General features: G+C 53.7%; 5 protein-coding genes across 5 annotated transcripts; 3 read left to right on the forward strand and 2 right to left on the reverse strand.

Moving 5' to 3' along the window:
* Window positions 1-13: 13 nt before the first annotated feature.
* ABOM_008050 (uncharacterized protein) lies at window positions 14-4,082 on the forward strand (the record flags this gene model as incomplete). The annotated part of the gene is made up of 3 exons (XM_022535179.1): window positions 14-1,582; window positions 1,645-3,967; window positions 4,054-4,082. The coding sequence occupies 3 exons, from the start codon at window positions 14-16 to the stop codon at window positions 4,080-4,082; spliced, it is 3,921 nt and encodes a 1,306-aa protein (XP_022387220.1).
* Window positions 4,083-4,194: 112 nt separating this feature from the next.
* ABOM_008051 (type I polyketide synthase) lies at window positions 4,195-11,864 on the reverse strand (the record flags this gene model as incomplete). Its single annotated transcript, XM_022535180.1, has 8 exons — window positions 4,195-5,064; window positions 5,116-5,593; window positions 5,654-5,994; window positions 6,056-6,130; window positions 6,193-6,477; window positions 6,543-10,899; window positions 10,973-11,402; window positions 11,462-11,864. 8 exons carry the CDS (start codon window positions 11,862-11,864, stop codon window positions 4,195-4,197), a joined length of 7,239 nt encoding a protein of 2,412 aa, XP_022387221.1.
* Window positions 11,865-12,486: 622 nt separating this feature from the next.
* fma-AT (acetyltransferase fmaC) lies at window positions 12,487-13,512 on the forward strand (the record flags this gene model as incomplete). The annotated part of the gene is made up of 3 exons (XM_022535181.1): window positions 12,487-12,606; window positions 12,664-12,820; window positions 12,872-13,512. 3 exons carry the CDS (start codon window positions 12,487-12,489, stop codon window positions 13,510-13,512), a joined length of 918 nt encoding a protein of 305 aa, XP_022387216.1.
* Window positions 13,513-14,049: 537 nt separating this feature from the next.
* On the reverse strand, window positions 14,050-15,960 carry ABOM_008053 (cytochrome P450; the record flags this gene model as incomplete). The annotated part of the gene is made up of 7 exons (XM_022535182.1): window positions 14,050-14,209; window positions 14,273-14,550; window positions 14,608-14,952; window positions 15,006-15,209; window positions 15,262-15,517; window positions 15,575-15,635; window positions 15,936-15,960. 7 exons carry the CDS (start codon window positions 15,958-15,960, stop codon window positions 14,050-14,052), a joined length of 1,329 nt encoding a protein of 442 aa, XP_022387217.1.
* A 424-nt stretch (window positions 15,961-16,384) lies between these two features.
* On the forward strand, window positions 16,385-18,484 carry ABOM_008054 (cytochrome P450; the record flags this gene model as incomplete). The annotated part of the gene is made up of 8 exons (XM_022535183.1): window positions 16,385-16,565; window positions 16,626-16,676; window positions 16,734-16,820; window positions 16,881-17,003; window positions 17,063-17,481; window positions 17,543-17,711; window positions 17,799-18,216; window positions 18,286-18,484. The coding sequence occupies 8 exons, from the start codon at window positions 16,385-16,387 to the stop codon at window positions 18,482-18,484; spliced, it is 1,647 nt and encodes a 548-aa protein (XP_022387218.1).
* Between the last annotated feature and the right edge of the window lie 137 nt (window positions 18,485-18,621).

An 18,621-nucleotide genomic window follows, 5' to 3' on the forward strand; every position in this document is an offset into this window, starting at 1 on the left:
TCAGATCCCCGACATGCTTGAACTCGGAAATGTCTCGGTGCATAAGTTGCAGAAGGGTGCCTCAGAAAAGGTTGAAACTTTCTACAAAGAGGGCGCCCAGTTGCTTGATGCCGCGAGTGCGAGTGTCGCCCAGCTGAGGAATCTCGTCCTTCATTCTCAACAGAAGCACACGCTTCGGCGAGTCTTGTTTTATCTAGTCAAACCAACTATCCTGCCAAAGTTCACGAGCAAAGAAGAGCCTAAGGCCACCGAGAAGCCTAAGTCCACAAATTGGTTTATGCTGCCAGCTGAGGACTTGAAAACTCCGGTTCGCATGATCGATCTCGAGACGAAAAATATGGTCAGCACCGTCGACCTAGGCCCCCAAGACCAGTACTGCATCCTCTCACATAGCTGGAAGGGAGCTGAAATTGATTACGGGTATTTCTGTGGCGCGAAAGCCTCCACTCGGTCAGAGGGAGAGGAAGCAGCCGGGGACTCCAGTCCCGGAATCGAATCGAAGCATAACGACCTTCAAGGCGTCACGTACAAGTGTGACAAAGATTTGCGCGAAGCAATCGACAAGCTTCAGAAGAAGTTGCCCATTGCGAACGGTGACGTTGAGACAGTCCCCTCGGTTCCTGAATTACTCAACAGGTACATCCAAGCGCAAGAGGCCAAAGAGAAGCTCGCCAAGGCCGAGAAAAAGTCGCGTGATAAAGAAAGATACCTCGCCAGTGCAGAGCACGAAAGATCACATTACAAGACCTTATTAGAACCAGTTAAAGATCTCCATTACACAGCTCCCACGGATGGAACCACTCAAGATGGCAAGGGAGATAGTGCATTCGCAGAGCTACTCTCAAAAGTGGAAGGCCTCCAACAAGATGCGAAAGACCGTCGAGACAAAGCAGATGGCGACCTCATAAAGGCCCGGGAGGCCATTGAATCGCAGCAAGATACGGAGAAGCTTTTCACCAACAATCGCCACGCCCTTTATCTCGTGGAGCAAGTGCTAACCGCCCTTCAGCGCCAAAGGTCCGCCCGCAAAATCAAAGAGTCGATTGAAGTCGCCAAAGAGCTTTTTGAGCGGATGCCGTACTCCAAAGGGGGAAAGAAGTATGTGTGGCTCGATACCTGTTGCATTAATAAATCCAACACATATGAGTTGACCGAGTCTTTGGCGCTGATGGGAGACTGGTATGCTAATGCGGACTTTTGCTTGGTACACCTGGATACTCGGCGCTCGCACGCCGAGTGGTTGCAGGAATATGAATACTTCGAGGGTCACACACTAAACCCAGTGGAGGAAAATATCTCGCATCTTGGAGAAATCTGTGCCAACCCTAACTGCTGGGGTGAAGACTGTCCAGACCACCATGCTGGGTACCATATCGAGTGGGCGGAGCGAGGTTGGACGCTGCAAGAGCTGGTACTCAGCAAAATGACATACTATGTCAATTCTCGATGGAAGCTCTTGAGCAGAGAAATTGATGCCATCGGTCCCTACTACCCAGTGGGACCATTCCTCGAGCAATACTTAAACCCATCCCAAGCGAAGCAAAAAAATTCAACCGATGCAGGATCAGACGGGTCAGCAAGTGTAAGATCTTCCCCGACTTCATTAAAGTTGGACGGTGCAACAAACTAAGTATCCTCCTACAGAGTGACACCCCTAGCATGGAACGAATCAAGACGTTGATTGGGAAACTTGAAACGCATGGATTCGTCCCTCCACGGCATATATCGAACATGACCGCTGAAGCGCAGATTGCCCAAGCGGTGGCCTCTGCGAGCGGAGAAGCTAGAATCAACCGATTGTTAGCTGAACTTAAAGATGAAATTTGTAGCTATATCAAGAAAGACCGTGAGGAGATACGGCGATTTGGTCGATTGTCAAAGCTTACCAGTTGGGCGACGGGAATAGACCCATTGAGCTCTGCGGCGAGAAATGTGCTCGCTACTGCATCCGATCGAGTCACTACCGTTCCCACAGACCAAGCGTACTCGCTCATGGGCATTATGGGGGTGCGGTTTCCGGCTTTCTCTGCGGAAGGGTTGCCAAAAGCCCTTGCCCGTCTTTTGGACGAGGTTGTCATCTCATCCAACGAGGTTTCTGTATTTAATTGGTCTGGCAAGCATGCTGGCACACCAATCCAAGGCCGATCACTCTACCCTTCCAATATCGGTGCCTTTAAGGATCCGATTGAAACTCCTCATCTGGCTGACCAGGCGAAGACCAATACACGCATTCTGGAATTGTTCCAGGCTGAGCGTCACCAGCAGAGTGACATAGCAAAAGATGTGGTGTGGCTGTTGGTAAAGATGATGAAACGCGTCAAAGACTTGAGGCAGGATTGCCCGGATGCAACATCTTTATTGCGCCTTGTTCGCGACATACAAGATGCAGAATTTAGTAAACTAAGGATTGTTACTCGCGACTTGGAAGGCATTGTTAACATGCTTGGTGACATCCGGAAGGCAAAGAAGGCTCACCAGGATGACAAGAATGGCAAGAAGGAAGAGAAGACTGACAAGCCTGGCCAAGAGGCCCAATGCAAACCAACGACATTTGTGAATACCGGCTTCAGCCAACTGACAGGTGCGATGGCTAGCTTCTCCCCGAGAAAGTTACCATTGACGAGGTTCGGCTCCAAGCGAGGATCAATAGCGAAAGAGACAGAGCCGTATGCGGACGGTCATAGCAACTCTCCGAACACAGTTCCTGAGACTGTTAGGCAGCAGGGACCAGCTCCACGGGCTGAGGAACAAATCCTGCAAGCGAGAATTCAAGACCTGGCTCAAAAGCTCAAAGGTCAAAACAATATCATTGAAGAAAACTACGAGCGGATCAGGAAGACGAAAGACGAGAAGAGGAATGATCCTGACAAAAACCAAACGGTGGAGCGGGACACACGTTTGGTATGCCCGAACCCCATCGTGGTAAGCAGCGCCGGTATCCGGGGAGTCTTTGACATCCAGAGGATTATTGTCAAGATGGAGGATAAAGACAGACTTCGCGCGCAGGTCGTCAATGCTATTGAGGGGCAAAAGATCGATGGATGGTGCACCATCAGCACTGGCTTCGCCATTGCCTTAGTGGCATTCTCCTGCGACCGAGATACGCTGAAGCAGCAACTCGATATGGCGCATGTGGTCGAGAGTGAACTGAGTGAGCCCCAAAATCAACCGAATGATGGTGCGAGGCCCCACGATAAACCCACTGCAGACGAAGATGCCCAGGACGACGACGGCCTGACGGCGGACGACATGTCAGACAGAATGCCGCCAGTCGAGGTGGCGACAGTGGCCAACAGTGGACTCGACGCCCGCGACGAGACACCGGATGCTCCACCAAAGGGCAGTTCGCGTACGATCACCCCCGAGCAGAAAAGGGTTCGCCGTATGATCAGGTTCGTCCAGGAGCCCGACCTGCATGCCATTGCCGGAGAATGGGTGCTGGCTCGGTTCTCCGGCGTGGCTGGAGCAGACTGGTTTCTGTGTCGCCTGGAATTGGGATCCGGTAGCGATCTGTACGGCCGACGGATTGCCACCGATGCATTCAGCTTCCAGAATGCGGTCCCAGAAAAGGGATTGATAGACTACTGGTATCAGTACATGACCGAAAAGAAATGCCGGGTCTGCCATGCGGTCCGCTTGTACATTGAACGATCCATCTTGTGGGACGGCGCACGCCAGAAGCTTCACAGCCTGGAAGTCCAGCCTTGGAATGACCCGAACAATGGCCAGGCGGACGACGACCTGGAGGAATTTCTTAGAAGATTTAGTGGGAACACGTTTGAGAAATTGAGTGATGTCGCTATCGCGGCGGGTAAGGGGGCCGCGGGGATGGGAGCAGACCTGTTTGCCAGATTTCTGCAGGCCCGCGTCGAGGAAGGGGCGCTCAAAATGGTGCCCCCCCAATTGCACGCGGCCGTTCTGGACTTGGACGAGGGAAGACATCTGTTCCCGGTGATGTTCCACTCCGGTAGCGACGTACACATGTTTTGAGTCAAGGTTCATGCGCTTTGCTTCGTTGTTCGGGGGTGTGGATGTGTCTTTCGGGCCCTGTAGATACTCTGGTTATCTACCTTAGGATTTAGTATGTTTCTCGGAAATTTCCATCTTTCGCATCCATGGGGTTATATTCATTATAGCAAAATGCATTTCCCTAAGTAAGAACTCCATAGGACATGTTACAACCCAATAGGCCGCCTATTTCTTTCCCTCGCCGGCCGCCGGCAGCTTCGCCACCAGCTTCTCACTTAATGCAATCAGCGAGCTCGCGTTGGTGATATCGAGAGTGCTCAGCTCGGCACCCAGCTTCTGCCGCACCCAACCCCGCAGTTCAACGGCCGACAACGAATCGAGCCCGTACGCGGACAGCGGCTTACCGGGCTCCATCTCCGTCTCGAGGCGCAGCAGCTTGGTGATCTGTGGCTGTAACAGGCCCAGTGCAGCCGTGTTCAGTGCCGCGGCCTCGGCACCCGTCCCGTGCAGGACATGAAACGCCTTGATCGCCTGTTCCATCTCGCTGTTGCCCTCGCCTGCTTCGTCCCCAGCACCGCTGCCGCCAGCGTGACTGCTGAACAAGTAAGAGAAGCGGGGCTCGCTCGCCAAGTCCGATCCGTCAGCCACCAGCGGGTATGCCAGACCTGTGACGAGCTGAGCGCTACTGTTGCTGTGGATTGGTTGATGCTCCTGCTGTAAAATGGAGTAGCTCATGATCCGGCGCAGCATAGCTTCATCGATGGGAGTCCATTGACGCTTGTCAAAGCGTGCCTCAAGGGTTCCACCTTGCTCCGCCATGTAGCCAACATCCTGAATGGCCCCCAGGTCGACCGTGTTGGCGTGCAGCCCCTTCGCCTGCCGGTAGTAGGCAAACGCATCCAAGAACGCGTTCGCGGCAGCGTAGTTGGCTTGACCCTTGTTGCCGACAACACCAGAGATACTGGACAGCAGCGTGAAAAAGTCAAGCGGCGTCTGCTGCCGCTGTGCTGCGTGGTGTAGGTTCCACGTACCGGCGACCTTAGCGTGGAGACCAGTCACATAGTCGTCATGCGTCATCGTCTCAAACGGTTTGTCCTGTATTGGTGTCAGTCAGATATTCCGAAGCAGCGGATGCAGCACACTCACCCTGAGAACCATGGCACCTTGGATCACACCAGCAATCCTCTTGGGTGCAGACTTGAAAACATCGTCAACGAAGCTGTCGTCGCCAACATCGCCCTTGACACATGTCACCTCGCAACCCCATGCTGCACAGTGTGCAATGCACCGTGCCGATGCCTCGTCATCAATACCGCTGCGGCTCATTACAACAATGTGACGCGCCCCATGACGGGCCATGTGGACAGCAACACTGCCGCAGAGGCCTTTCAGTCCACCAACAATGAGATACGAAACGTCAGCATTTAGCTGAAGCTTGCGAACGGCTGGACGGATCGGAAGCTGCGGGTCCTCTTCACCGCTGGAGATAACAATCTTGCCGATGTGTTGACCGCGGCGGATGTACGACAGAGCGGGAATCACTTGGTCGAAGCTGTACTGGCTAATGGGATGGATTGGCCCGACGTGACCTCCCTTGACCAGGTCGAAAATCTCCTCGAGCAACCTATTCCGTCCCTGTTAGAATCCCCAAAATAACACGTTGGCAGTAAGATGGGGGACGAACCTTCCGATCAGCTCATTGGTGATCTCCTTGGTGTACGAAAGATCGACAGCTCGGAATGAGCAGTTGCGGTCGAACGGCTCCATGGCAAGAGTGTTGCGGTCAACAATGTCTCGCTTGCCAATCTCGACCATGATGCCACCGTCGGCCGTGAGACGCCACGACTCATCCAGCAACTCACCGATGAGGGAGTTGAGGATGACATCGATACCTCGACCGCCTGTCTCGCGTCGGATTTCCGCCGCAAACTTGGTGTTCCGCGAGTTGAACATGCGGTTCTCGGGAATGCCAAAGTTCTTGGCCAGATATTCCCGCTTATCAGCGGTGCCCACAGTAACAAAGACCTATTCGACCAACCCCTGTCAGAACCTACATTCATTACATGCTCTCAGCCCATCAACTTACGTCTGCTTTCTTGTACTGAGCAAGCTGAATAGCGGCGATACCAACGCCACCAGCTGCGGAGTGGATAAGAACGGACTAGAACAGAAAGGGTCAGCAAGATTGCGTGAGCAAGGTCGGCCGGCATATCATCATCATACCTGGCCCTCTCGTAGGTTTCCAAGGTGGTACAGCGCATAAATTGCGGTCAAGTATACCAGCGGAATAGTCGATGCATCCTCAAAGCTCATGTTGTCTGGGATGACATGCACACGATCAGCGGGACACTGAACGCGGTTCACATATGTCCCGCTCCGCATGCAGGCGACGCGATCTCCAACCTTGAATTTGTCGACTCCAGGTGCGATGCGCTTGATGACCCCAGCGCACTCGCAACCGATCGTGTACTCATTCTCTGGCACAATGCCCATGGTTGTTGCAACATCCTGTTCAAAAAGAAAGGCATTAGCAGACCATACTGTCGCCAAACATAGGCAAATTTCAAACATACCTTGAAGTTGACGCCGACCGCTTTGACTTCAATCTCAACCATGCCCGGCTCCATTGGCACCTCGCCAACAGCGGTCTCGCACCAGGTCAAGCTCTCAAGCGTACCAACCTTCTCAGCCTGGAGTCGGACCTGCGCCTCAGTGGCATGCAAGCCCTTTACCACAGGTTCGAGGCCCTTGTGCTCTGCAGTCTTGAAGTCATTGAGCTCGATGTCGGGAATGACACGCTGGATGACCACTACTCCGTCGCGCTCGGCATACTCCGTCTCGCCGTCGTGGCTGGCCTGGACCTTCTGTAGCACCTGATCAATGGCAACATTGGTAGCCGCGCTGAGCGCCGACTGAATATCAAGAGTGACCAGCCTGGCGTCCGGGATCTCGTTGCGTACTACACGGAAGAGGCCTTGAACGAGCGCGTTGTCAGGATCAGTGACACTGGCAGTCTGAGCCCCCTTGGTAACCCACACCACCGGCTTAGCACCGCTTACGAGCTCTTTGAAAGCATCCCATTGCGTCTCAGGCATGTCCTTTAGTACAGGCTTCAGCAACTCGTCAACGACCAGGACTGCTGCGCTGGCTTGGTAATCTTTATGAGATGCAAAGTCCTCAACCATGCAAGTGCGGATCGTCCAGCCTGAAGCCTTAAGCGTGCTCTGTAAGCCAGATGAAAGCTTGGGGCTGTCTGCGCGGAATTTGACGACGGTGAGCTGCTGAGGGGCCACAGCAACATCAGCCATGGACTTCTTGCTCAGCAAGAACACCGAGTCATTGCCTGGTGCAGTTGCAATTTCCTTCACGGAGCTGAAGAGGTTGTTCTCCTTGAGGAGGGACGACAATGTCTCCTGCTTTAAAGCGCCATTCTTTGATTCATCCAGCTCCGGTGGCGTAGAAGGAATAGACGACAGCGGCGTATCGACGCTCTCGTCAGACGATGAGCTGGTGGCATCAATGTCACCTGTCTGTGTGGGTTTCGCTCTATTCACAACACCTACAAGCTTCGTGTGTAGCTCGCTGTCTTGACGGACTAGGGTGACCGTTGCATGCGGAGCGAGAAGAGCCTGCATGTTGCGAAGTACTTGGGCCAAGACTTCGTCCTTGCCCTTTGGTGCCTTGACAATCGCCAGATCATACTTGGTTTCGGTGCTGGGTAGGTCTAGAGCGTCCTTTGAGGCGTTCATGAGATGGAAGGCAGTGTCTCTCTTCGTCTCGTTGGCGCTCATGACAGTTACCAGCGTCTTGGCATCAGCAGTGGCAAAATCGTACTGCGCGTAAGCTGCACGCACCGCCTGGTCCTCGCCGGCAAACCACAGCGTCGAGACGTCGGACTCATCTACATTCAACTCAAGCACCTTGAGGGTGGGATTCTTGTGGGCAATCAGGTCAAGGACCGTGTCAAGCGGGCCTGCTGAATTAGCCGACAGGACGGAAAGCTGGTCCTGTGTAAGAAGCGCAATGTCGGGCTTCCAAGTCACACGTTGGAAGACGTGGGGGTCAGGCTTTTCGTCAGTGTCGAGCTTGACATAGTTCAAGCCCTTGACCTTGAGGATGGGCGCTCCAGTCGCAGGGTCGTGAATGTTGATGTTGGCGATCCAGCTCTTGGCAACATCCTTGCGGCCACGACCCGTGTATATCGACTCGGCAACGGCTAAACCCTCAGTCATGCCCTTGGGCATCCTGTTCACGATCATATCGTCGACGAGATGGGGAATCATGGTGTCTTTGATCAAGCTTCGCTCTCCGGCAGCATTTGCTGGAGTGGCTGTCTGCAGTAAGCAGTCCAGGGTGGCAGGATGCAGCGGATAGTAGGATTCGGGCTTCCACTTCGACTCGGGCGGGTTTAGATCCACGAGCGCTCGGCACTTGCGGCTGCCGCTGACCGTCTCGAAGGACTTGACTTTCTGGAACGAAGGACCGAAGCCCATTCCCACTTCGCGCTGTGCTTTGTACCAAAGCTTGGATGACTGAGGGTGCTTCAAAGGCACCAGGTCTGCGCCTGTGAGAGCTTCGTCGTCGCCGAGGGGCTCCTGGACGCGAATGAGACCGCCGCAATGGTCAGACGTCACACCATCAGCGTAGGTTTGGATGCGCCATTCGTGCCAGTCTTTGCTGCCCGGCACTTTCGACAGCGTCAACATTATGGTAGTCGGTTTGTTCTCTTCGACAACCACGGCGCGCTCGAACTTGACGTTCCGGAATCGGTAACACAGGTCATTGGACTCTAGCTGCTGGTCTGGGTGTAGGGCACAATGCTTCTGGTACATGGCTTCCAGTGCAATCGTTGCAAGACCAGCACCGGGAATCAAAACATCTGGCCCCATCTTGTGGTCACGAAGCCACGGCACATTGTCAAGGTAGAGATGCTTGCGCCAGGTCGTTGATGACTCCCACGAGGTACCGGGAATCTTGGATCCAAGAAGGTCGTGAGTGATAAACTGCTTGAAACGCCAGTCTCGACTGGCGGCGTTTTCATGCCAATACTTGATGGTATGGTTCCAGGAGTAGTTGGGCAAGTCAGTGATGGTGCGGCATGTGCCCCTTTCATACTGGTTCACAACAGACATGTCAATCGAAGCGCCAGCCATGAAAAGACGACCGGACACATTAAAGAGGGCCTCGCCTGCTTTAGCCCCTCGAGCCCATGCAGCAGCGTACGCCACATTAGCACCACTCGACAAAGGCTTGAGCACTTGCGAGATAGGACCTGCCAGGGCACCGGAAGGCCCAATCTCGATGATCATGTCTGGCGAATCTTCTTTGATAAGCTCTGTCAGGGCCTCGCTGAAGCGGACAGGAGAGACCATGTTCGTCTTCCAATACTCGCCGTCTGCACTGTCCTCCTTCTTCTGGCCGGTGACTGAAGAGAACATGCTAATAGGGGACGACGATGTCGAGGCGTGGAACATGCTGTCCGCATCCAACAGGTCTTTGTATTCGACACCAATAAGATGCATCAATTCCGAGTGGTAAGCCAGATCCACTTGCAGTAGCCGTGCAAAATGGCCCTCCGCCTTGATGTCCTCGGCCAGAGACTCAAGCGCGGGCTTGCGTCCCGAGATGGTCACGCTGGTAGGGCTATTAAAGCAAGCAATCCAAGCGCTGCCCGAGTACTTCTCGATGAATGGCTGGGCGCCATCGGGCCCAAGACCAACAGCGAGCATGCCGACATCAGTTTCAATCTCAGACTTGCGATTGACCGCTGCACGGCCACGGTAGAAGGCTGCCTTGATTGCGCCGGCGCGGTCTAGAAGGCCAGCAGTATATGCGGCCGCAATCTCGCCAGACGAGTGGCCAATGACGCTGCTAGGCACGACACCCCAGGACTCCAGCACAGCGATAATGCAAAGTTGCAGTGCAGTGACAAGCGGCTGCGAAAATTCTGGCTGTCGCAGGTGCTCCGCTGACCGGGACTCGGTCAGCTCTTCAACAAGAGACCATGATGGAGGGTTGGTCTGAGTCTGGAGTACTTGATCGAGCTCCTCAAGGATCGACCGAGTCCATGGAAAGTAGTTGAGCAAGTCCTTACCCATCTGGGGCCACTGCGCACCCTGTCCAGTGAAGACAAAGGAGACCTTTGGCGGATGCGAGCCTCGCTTGCCGACCGTAAAGTCGTTCTCTTGGATTTCAGTGCTATGAGTAGTGATAAAGGCACGGTGCCAAAGTCGTGAGCGGCGTTCCGTGAGGGTATATGCCAAGTCAGCAAGGCTAACCTTGACTCGGGGGTTGACGAGATGGTTGCAGAGGGCTTCGATATTCCCTTTCAAAGACTTGGCATCGTTTGCCGATATGAACAGAGTATAGGGGCGCTCGCTCTCCCCTACATCGTCGTAGTCGTCAGGGTTTCTGTAAGACGACACATGGTGATCTCGTACAGACTCCTCAGGCTGTTCAATGATTGCATGCGCGTTAGAGCCGCCGTAGCCGAATGAGTTGACGCTGGCTCGGCGAAAAGGGAAGTCCTTGTCTGGCCACGCAACTGCTGTGCGGAAGGCCTTCACCTTGTTACCAACGAAGTCAATTTTTGGACTCGGCTTGATAAAAAGAGGTGTGCCGGGGATGACACCCTTTTCAATGGCCATAATAGCCTTGATCAGGCCAGAGTTACCAGCAGCTGGCTCTGAGTGACCCACGTTGCTCTTAATAGATCCGATGAGTAAAGGTCGCTCTGCCGAGCGTGAGGCTCCAAAGACTGATCCAGCGCCATTAACCTCAGTCGGGTCGCCTGCTTGCGTGCCAGTGCCGTGGCATTCAAGATAAGCAGTGTCGTTGAAGTTTGAGATGCCAGCATTGGCATAAGCTCGCCGAATGGCTGCAGCCTGTGCCTCGGAACTGGGACTTGCAATACCGCCTGTCCGTCCGTTACTGCGAGAGTTGTGTTAGGTATGCATAATCATTTTTGGAAAGCATGGTCTACTGAAAAGAGGAGAGTACATACCTGTTTGACGCCGTGCCTCGAACGATTGCGCGGACCGGGTCACGGTCACGAATGGCGTCCGAGAGCTTTTTGATGATTACACAGCTCACTGCTTCTGCCTTGACGTAGCCATCGGCGTCCATGTCGAAGGTGTGGCACAATGCAGTGGGGGAATGTGCCTGACCGACGTTGCCAATATCCATGACGTGATCAGGATTGAGGTAGAAGTTGCTCGCGGCGATGATGGCCGTGGAAGCCTCGCCTGACTGGATGGAGCGGCATGCCAGGTCAAGGGCGACCAAACTGCCGGAACACGCCGTGTCGATGGTGATACTCGGGCCCTTGGCGTTGAGAAAATAGCTGAGGCGATTGGCCATGATACTGCGGCCGACACCAATAGCGCAGTTTGCTGGTCGGTCCTCGGCGTCTCTGTTCTGCATGTCGCCGTAGTCTGGATACACCAGGTTAGCTCTCTATGAGCAACGAGTGGTCTTTGATAGTTGTGCTTACCTGATGCATAGGAGCCAACAAAGCACGCAACAGGCGCGCCGTCGACCTTCTCTAGGGGAATACCGGCGTTCTCAAGGCCCTCAAAGACAACCTCGAGCATCTGGCGCTGGTTGGGATCCATGGCAATGGCCTCGGTGCCACCGATCTCGAAGAAGGAGGCATCAAAGTCGGCGAGATCAACGTCGCCAATGAACATGCCACCCTTGGGCCGCATGGTTCCCGGCTTGTGCGAGCCGTCATAGTGACCCTTGATGTTAAAGCGAGTCTCAGGGACCTCATTGGAAGCGACGCCACCTCTTTCTAGGAAGTCCCACAGCTTTGAGGGAGAGTGGTTGCCACCAGGGAGTCGACAGGCAAAGCCCACGACAGCCATAGGCTCCTGTTGAAACTGGGCGCTATCCATTGTGTCTGCAAAAGAACTGATTAAGGAAAAACAGATGGACGGTATGTACAAACAAGCTGTGGTCGTGCTTGCGATGTTGCGGTATCAAAACCTAGAAAGCCGGCCGCTCTATGAAGATGATAAAGAAGGAAAGGGCAAGTGTTCGGCCTGGGGAGGAGGAGTGAGTGAGGCCGCAGTTTTATCTGAGTGTGAAGAGGTGCAAAGGTAGTTTGGCCCTGTGGTTATGTAGATATTGTAGCGGCGGCTTGATATGCTGCTGGAGGAAGATAAGAGCTATCCATATGTTTGGTTTACGAGTGCTATATGACGGCGACTTGCTGGACACGCACATACTCTGCGGGTTCCATAATACGACGGATGGCCGATTAGTGACGCTAGGGGTGCTTGGTGCTGACTCCATTAGTCTTACCGTAACGCTGGCCCCACAGATCATGTTTGGCAGGACCCTGTAAGCATTCTGATTACCCGGCGCATGCTTATATATTACGCTTATGCGAACGGCTTCCTTGTCATCCACGCGGCTATCTCAGAGCCGCACATTACCTAAGTCTTGACCCCGTCCGTAGAACCATTGTCGCGACATCTCAACCGCCTGTCTGCCATCCTGAAGCCTGTCGCCGTCATGCCGCACCTCTCACCACATCGTCAAGTCGAGTGCAAGACAATTGATGGCACATCAATTGCAGGGTGGCTGTACACAGTCGATGATGGGCCTGCACCGGCGATCATCATGTCACACGGCGTATGTGGGCAATTGTTGCACTCCGCTCTAGCAGAGTAAACTCACCGTTTCCAACAGTTCAATTGCGTCAAAGAGATGACCCTTCCAGAGGTTGCCGAAGCGTTCCACAAGCGAGGCTACAACGTCTTTCTATACGACGCTCGCAGCGTTGGAGCAAGCGGGGGATCGCCACGTAATCTCCTCGACCCTCTTCAAATGGCCGAAGATCTATCTGGTTGGTGCTGCGGCGCAAACGAACAAGTCCAAAAGCTAACCGATGATATAGACATTTACACCTTCGTCTCGGAGCTGAAAAGCGTCGATTCGCGTCGCATAGCGCTCTGGGGCATGTCATTTGGTGGAGCAGTGAGCGCCTGCTCTGCTGCCGTTGACCGCCGTCCCAAAGCAGTCGTCATGGTTTGCCCGTTGTTCAGCTATGTGCAGCCACACAAAGCAGACAAGGCCTATGCACTGCTCATGAAGGATCGCGTGTCGCAGTTGAGGAAAAATGAGCCCCTCTCAATAGCCCCATTCACGCCCCAGGGAGACAATCCAATCGGCATGGGGGGCGCTGGAGGCCCTGGTGGGGTTGAGGCGTACAATCTGATGAAGGCCGCATCCGAGTTAGGCCATCCTGACTTTCGCGACCGCCTGACGCTCCAAACCTACCAAAAGCTAGCCATGTTCCGTCCAATGGAATATATGAACATGATTAAAGCACCGCTGATGATGATAATTCCTGAACTAGATGACATATCACCCATATCGGAACAGAGGGAGGCTCTGTCGAGGGTGCAAAGCCCCAAGCGGGAGTATTTCGCAAAGGGCAAAGGCCACTTGAACATTGCCACTGGAGACGGATCAACTGAGATGGTGGCGGCGACTCTTGATTTCCTTGACGCAGCTCTCGAAGGCACGCTGGAGTGAATGCATGAATAACCTTTTGCATGCTCAGTCAACAACATCCATCGGCTCATTGCCTTGCTTAGAATTGCTTAATGTGGTCAACGCAATCAGTCTTATAGAGCAGAAACATGATCTTTAGCCGTTCTCAGAGCGGAAACCATTCTCGTAGAACGTATAAAAAAGTTTAATAACATCCAGACTCTATGAACTTCGTTGTCAAATGCGATTTTGGCCGGCAACTTGGTCACACTAGGATGTCAAACAAACTAATAGCTTCTCAAGTCGACAATCGGACCGACAATGATCACTGTGTCGTTTCGACTTAGAAACCATCAAACACCTCGATAACATCAGGAGAGCAACGTACTGTTAAAGTAGATAGTAAGAATATGAATGGTTCATCGACGATACAATGTAAGCAGTGTTCTGGTTCTAACTTCTGTCTACTGGTTTTAATGTACGTACTCCGTAATACACACCCGCTGTCATGTGAGCATCACGTGAAATGTCACCATATGTACCCCCTCTCACCAAGTCCTTTCAGCACGACAAAGCCCGTCACACCGTCCTCGATTTGACGAGGATGCGCAAGTTTTGCTTGGAATGCGCGACGACACGATCATCCCACTCCATGCCCTCACGGCTTCCAGGAGCCAACGTTATGTCGAAACTCGTGAACAAGTTGGCCAGGACCAAGTACATCTCCGCATACGCAAGGCTATTGCTCCATGTCAGCTTCCCGGGGGAAAAAAATGTCTGGTGCAAAGGAGGAATCACTCACGTCTTGCCGATGCAGTCAGTTCGACCTTTCGAGAATGCAAGCACCCAATGATCAAGGTCTTTTCCTGACTCAGCAAACCAGCGCTCGGGCCTGAACTCGTATGGGCTCGGGAACACTTCTGGGTCGAAGGAGATGTGTAACTGACTCAGGCCAACAACACAGCCTTCAGGAATAGTCTTGTTAACGGCTGGGACGTAGAGACCTCCCTTGGGCACGACGCGAGGCAACCGGCCCGGGATCAGTGGCATGTATCTCAGGCTTTCCTTAATAAAGCCAGTCTGCATGGCAGCGGATTAGCGGTTTTCTTCAATGAACATGAGCACCAAGACACTCACCAAATAGGGCAAGGCCTCCAGCTTGCGCAGCGGTAGTCGTCCGTCTTGGCGCTCGACGGAAGCAAGCTCCTCGAGGAGAGGTTTCTGAACGTGAGGAAAGCGGGAGAAGAAGTAAGTTGCATAGCAAAGCATGATCGCACTCGGCTCAGTGCCTGCATTGAGGACGCCTGTGCCCTCATCTGCAAGCTCTCGGAAGTGGAGCGGCCTAGCCTTTCGGCCCTTTTCTTCACGTCTAGCGTTTTCGCAGAGCATGCGGTCGAAGATGGTTTCTTCGTACGCCTTCTTTTGCAGAGCCTTGTCGAGGTCGAATGTCTTGATGGCGGCTTGCGCGGCACGTTCGACAAACTGGCGTTCTTGCGATTAGCACCAGTCCAAAGCTCAAACGTAGAGTGACTTACCCAGATCACGTCGACAAAAGTGCCACTGAGGTACGCCAGCATCCACCGCGGCGTAGCAACCAGAATGTAGCGGACGAAGGAAAAGTGGACAGCCATCCAGATACCCTTGGTGAAGGATTGCATCTCTGCCGACCGTTCGATAAAGTTGGGGGCCGCGATGAGGTCAAGATTTTTCCCAAGGAAATGGCTGGAGATTATATCGGCCTATTGCGATTGAGCCTATGCTCTTTAGGTTCTCGAGTGTGCGCTGACTCACTGTGTAGCAATACAAGAGCTCTGCGATGGGGACTTGTTCGCCTTGGCGTTCATATTCCTTGATTTTCGAGAAGACCTTATCAAGCTCATCGTACAACGTGCCCTCCATGTTGCTGATGCAAAGCTTGGAGAAGCAGGGATTCAGGGTCTTTCTCTTCTCTTTGTGTTGGTCAATTGATATGGTAAACGCCATCCCCTGAGACACGCCAAGAGCGTAAGAGCCCGGATCCTTTGTGAAAGCCGGGTTTTTATAGACACTAGCTGGTGTGTTAATGTCTGTTCGAATTTCTCAGTAGGGTGTCGATCTTGCATACGCATGATACATAGAAGAGTCTTTGATATGGACCTCATTTGGGTTGATTCGCACGACGGGGCCTGGACGAGGTTAGTCAGTCAGCCGGTGCTCTGTCGCGTCCAGAACGGGGGCAGATCGACCGTATTTCTCATGATACTTATCAATTTCCGGCATGAATTGCCCGTTCAGAATTGCCTCGTAGTAGCATTGCGGTAAATTGCTGATGCGGCACAGAAACGGGCCCGGGAAATGCGCCAGTGGATGGAGAGTGAGGTTGTAGATGACGGTAAAAGCCCAGTACGTAGCATAGGCGGCGACCAGCAGCCATATAAACGCTTGTGGATTCTCTCGAAATTGTTGCATGTAGGCTGCAACCTCACCATGACTCCACGCATGTTGGACCATCGTGGACAGGTTCGCATAGGATGAGGCCATTGTGGATGGGACTTGCAAACTGAGGGAAGCCTGAAGCACCGCGGCTCTAATGCACTCGAGTATTATACCGACGGCTCTCTTGAGTGTGGTAGATAGTATGATACCGAGTATTATCCAGAATTTTTTGCTTATCCATTCTTGAGCTGCATGCTTACCGTTCGCTGTCAGCCCGGCCGTAATCCGGCTGTTCTCCAAGCCTCCCCCTTCCGCGAACCATGACACCCGACCATCAGAGTCAGCGCTCGTCGAACCGCTGCCCGCTGAACATCCGTTCGTGTTCTGCATTGCACTAAGTGCACTTGACCTAATTAATATCCTGGGAGGGGTTGACATTAATATATTAGTCGCCCTCGCGCCGCCGCGTGCCCTCCCACACCGTACCCTGCACCTCATCATGGACTCCATCCTCAACTGGTCAGCGCCAAACCTGGAGCCAGCCTTCCAGCGGCTGTGGACAGATGCTGGGTCTACCATTGCGGTATTAGCCGACCCTGAGCAAAGCTGGCAGCGCAAAGTTCTTTTCGCGCTGGTTGCCATTTTCATCGTCCACACCGTTAGCACGAGCATCTATCGGCGTATGGCTTGACAGTGTCTGTGATATTTTGCGCACGCAAAGCTAACCAGTTGGCAACCAGTCTATTTCTCGCCCCTGGCATTGGCCAAAATTCCAGGGCCCAAGCTCGCCGGTACCTTCTCTGCGCCCATCTATTTTACCAATGCAAACATCTAATCATCGCTCTTAGCCTTGACGTTCCTATACGAGTCTTACTTTGAAATCGTCAAAGGCGGGCAGTACTATAATCACGTTGCAAAGCTACACGAACAGTACGGTATGCTCATCCTCGGTTCTGCCACCTGCAGACAGTGGGACTAACGCGTCAAGTCGAAAGGACCTCTCATCCGCGTCAGCCCGCATGAAGTCCACTGGAACGACCCCGAGTTCATCGACCAGGCCTATCCGACCACCTTACGGAAGACGGATAAGCCTGTATGGGTCGCTCAAAGAACGGGCAGTATGTCTTGACCATCTCTGCCTGCTGGGGGACGCCACTGACCTACACTTGTTTCGCAGCGCCTTACTCTATCGTGTCCACCCCAAGCCATGACCTACACCGTCGCCGTCGCAATGCTCTCAACTCCTTCTTCTCTGTCGCGAGTGTTCGCCGCCTGGAGCCCATCCTGAAGACTTACATGCAGAAGATGATGACGCGACTGGAAGCGTCTGGCAAGGCTGAGGAAGTCGTTGAAATTCACCGCGTGTTCAAGGCCTGCGCAAGCGATATCATCACACTCTATGCTTTCGGCGACAACATGGGCTACATGGACTCTCCCGACTACGGCAAAGACTTCCAGGAATCCACCGAGTGGTTCTTCTACCTCACGCACATCTTTGGCCTGGTCCCATGGCTCGTGCAATATGCCCAAAACGCGCCCGTCTGGCTCGTACGGCTCTGTTTCCCCGTCCTGACTGCACTGCGTGAGCGGCAAGACGTAAGTGGCCTCGCTTGTGCCCCCGCGTACTATCCTCACAGACTGACATGCCCCCCCGTAGTGGTGGATCAACAAGGTGCGCGAAATCCGTGCCTCCAAAAACCCGGAGCGGGTCAAGAGCACCGTGTTCGAAGGCATCCTGGACAGCTCCCTGCCGGCGGAGGAGAAGACCGACATCCGATTAGCAAGCGAGGCCCAGCTGATAGTGTTTGCAGGCGAGGGCACCACTGGTCAGTCACACAGCAGCGCGAGTAGTTGTAGTAGTAGTAGTAGTAGTCTGTCTGTCGTCCACAGCTAACCTGGCAGTGCATGAGTAGCTCACGCGCTGATGTGCGCCGTGTTCCACTTGCTCGCGAACCCGGAAGAGCTTGCCAAGCTGAAGACAGAGCTCAGCGAGGCCATACCGGACCCGACCAACATCTCCGTTGCCCAAGTCGACAGTCTACCGTATCTGGGGGCGATCATTTCCGAGAGCGTGCGTCTGCATCCCGGCGTGATGAACCGCCAAGTGCGCATGAATCCCGACGTCCCGATCGTGTACGACAACCCAGTCGACGGCAAGCAATATGTCATCCCGCCAAACACCATCTACAGCATGTCGCCGCTGGAAACGCACATGAACCCGAAGGCCTTCGGTGCTGATCCGTATGCCTTCCGCCCCCAGCGCTGGATCGACCAGCCCAAGCTCTCCAAGTACTTCCTCGGATTCTCCCGCGGCACGCGAGGCTGTGTTGGGTAAGTGGTCCCGCCGGGTTCTGGTGTTTCCCCTGGACGCGTACGGTACTAACCGGCTGGCTTGTCTAGCATGACGCTTGCTCGTCGCGAAATGGCGATGACGTTGGCGACGCTCTTCACGAAATACGACCTCTATCGGGGCCAGCCGGGGCCCACACTGGAGCTGTACGACACGTACCGTTCGAGAGACATTGATGTGAATGCAGACTACATTATCCCGATCCCCGCCAAGGACAGCAAGGGACTGCAGGTCAAAATTCGGAACTAAAGGATTGGCAAAGTTAAGCGGAGATAAAACTGCCTTGACGCGGTTTAGATATCCAAATTTAAAGATGATGGCCATGATCGTACACCACAACGCTAAGGTTGCAAAATTCAACAACCCAGAAACCAATAGAATCAAGC

The sequence above is a fragment of the Aspergillus bombycis genome, assembly GCF_001792695.1.
Source record: "Aspergillus bombycis strain NRRL26010 chromosome Unknown contig00069, whole genome shotgun sequence".
In the NCBI taxonomy this organism is placed as follows: Eukaryota; Fungi; Ascomycota; class Eurotiomycetes; order Eurotiales; family Aspergillaceae; genus Aspergillus; species Aspergillus bombycis.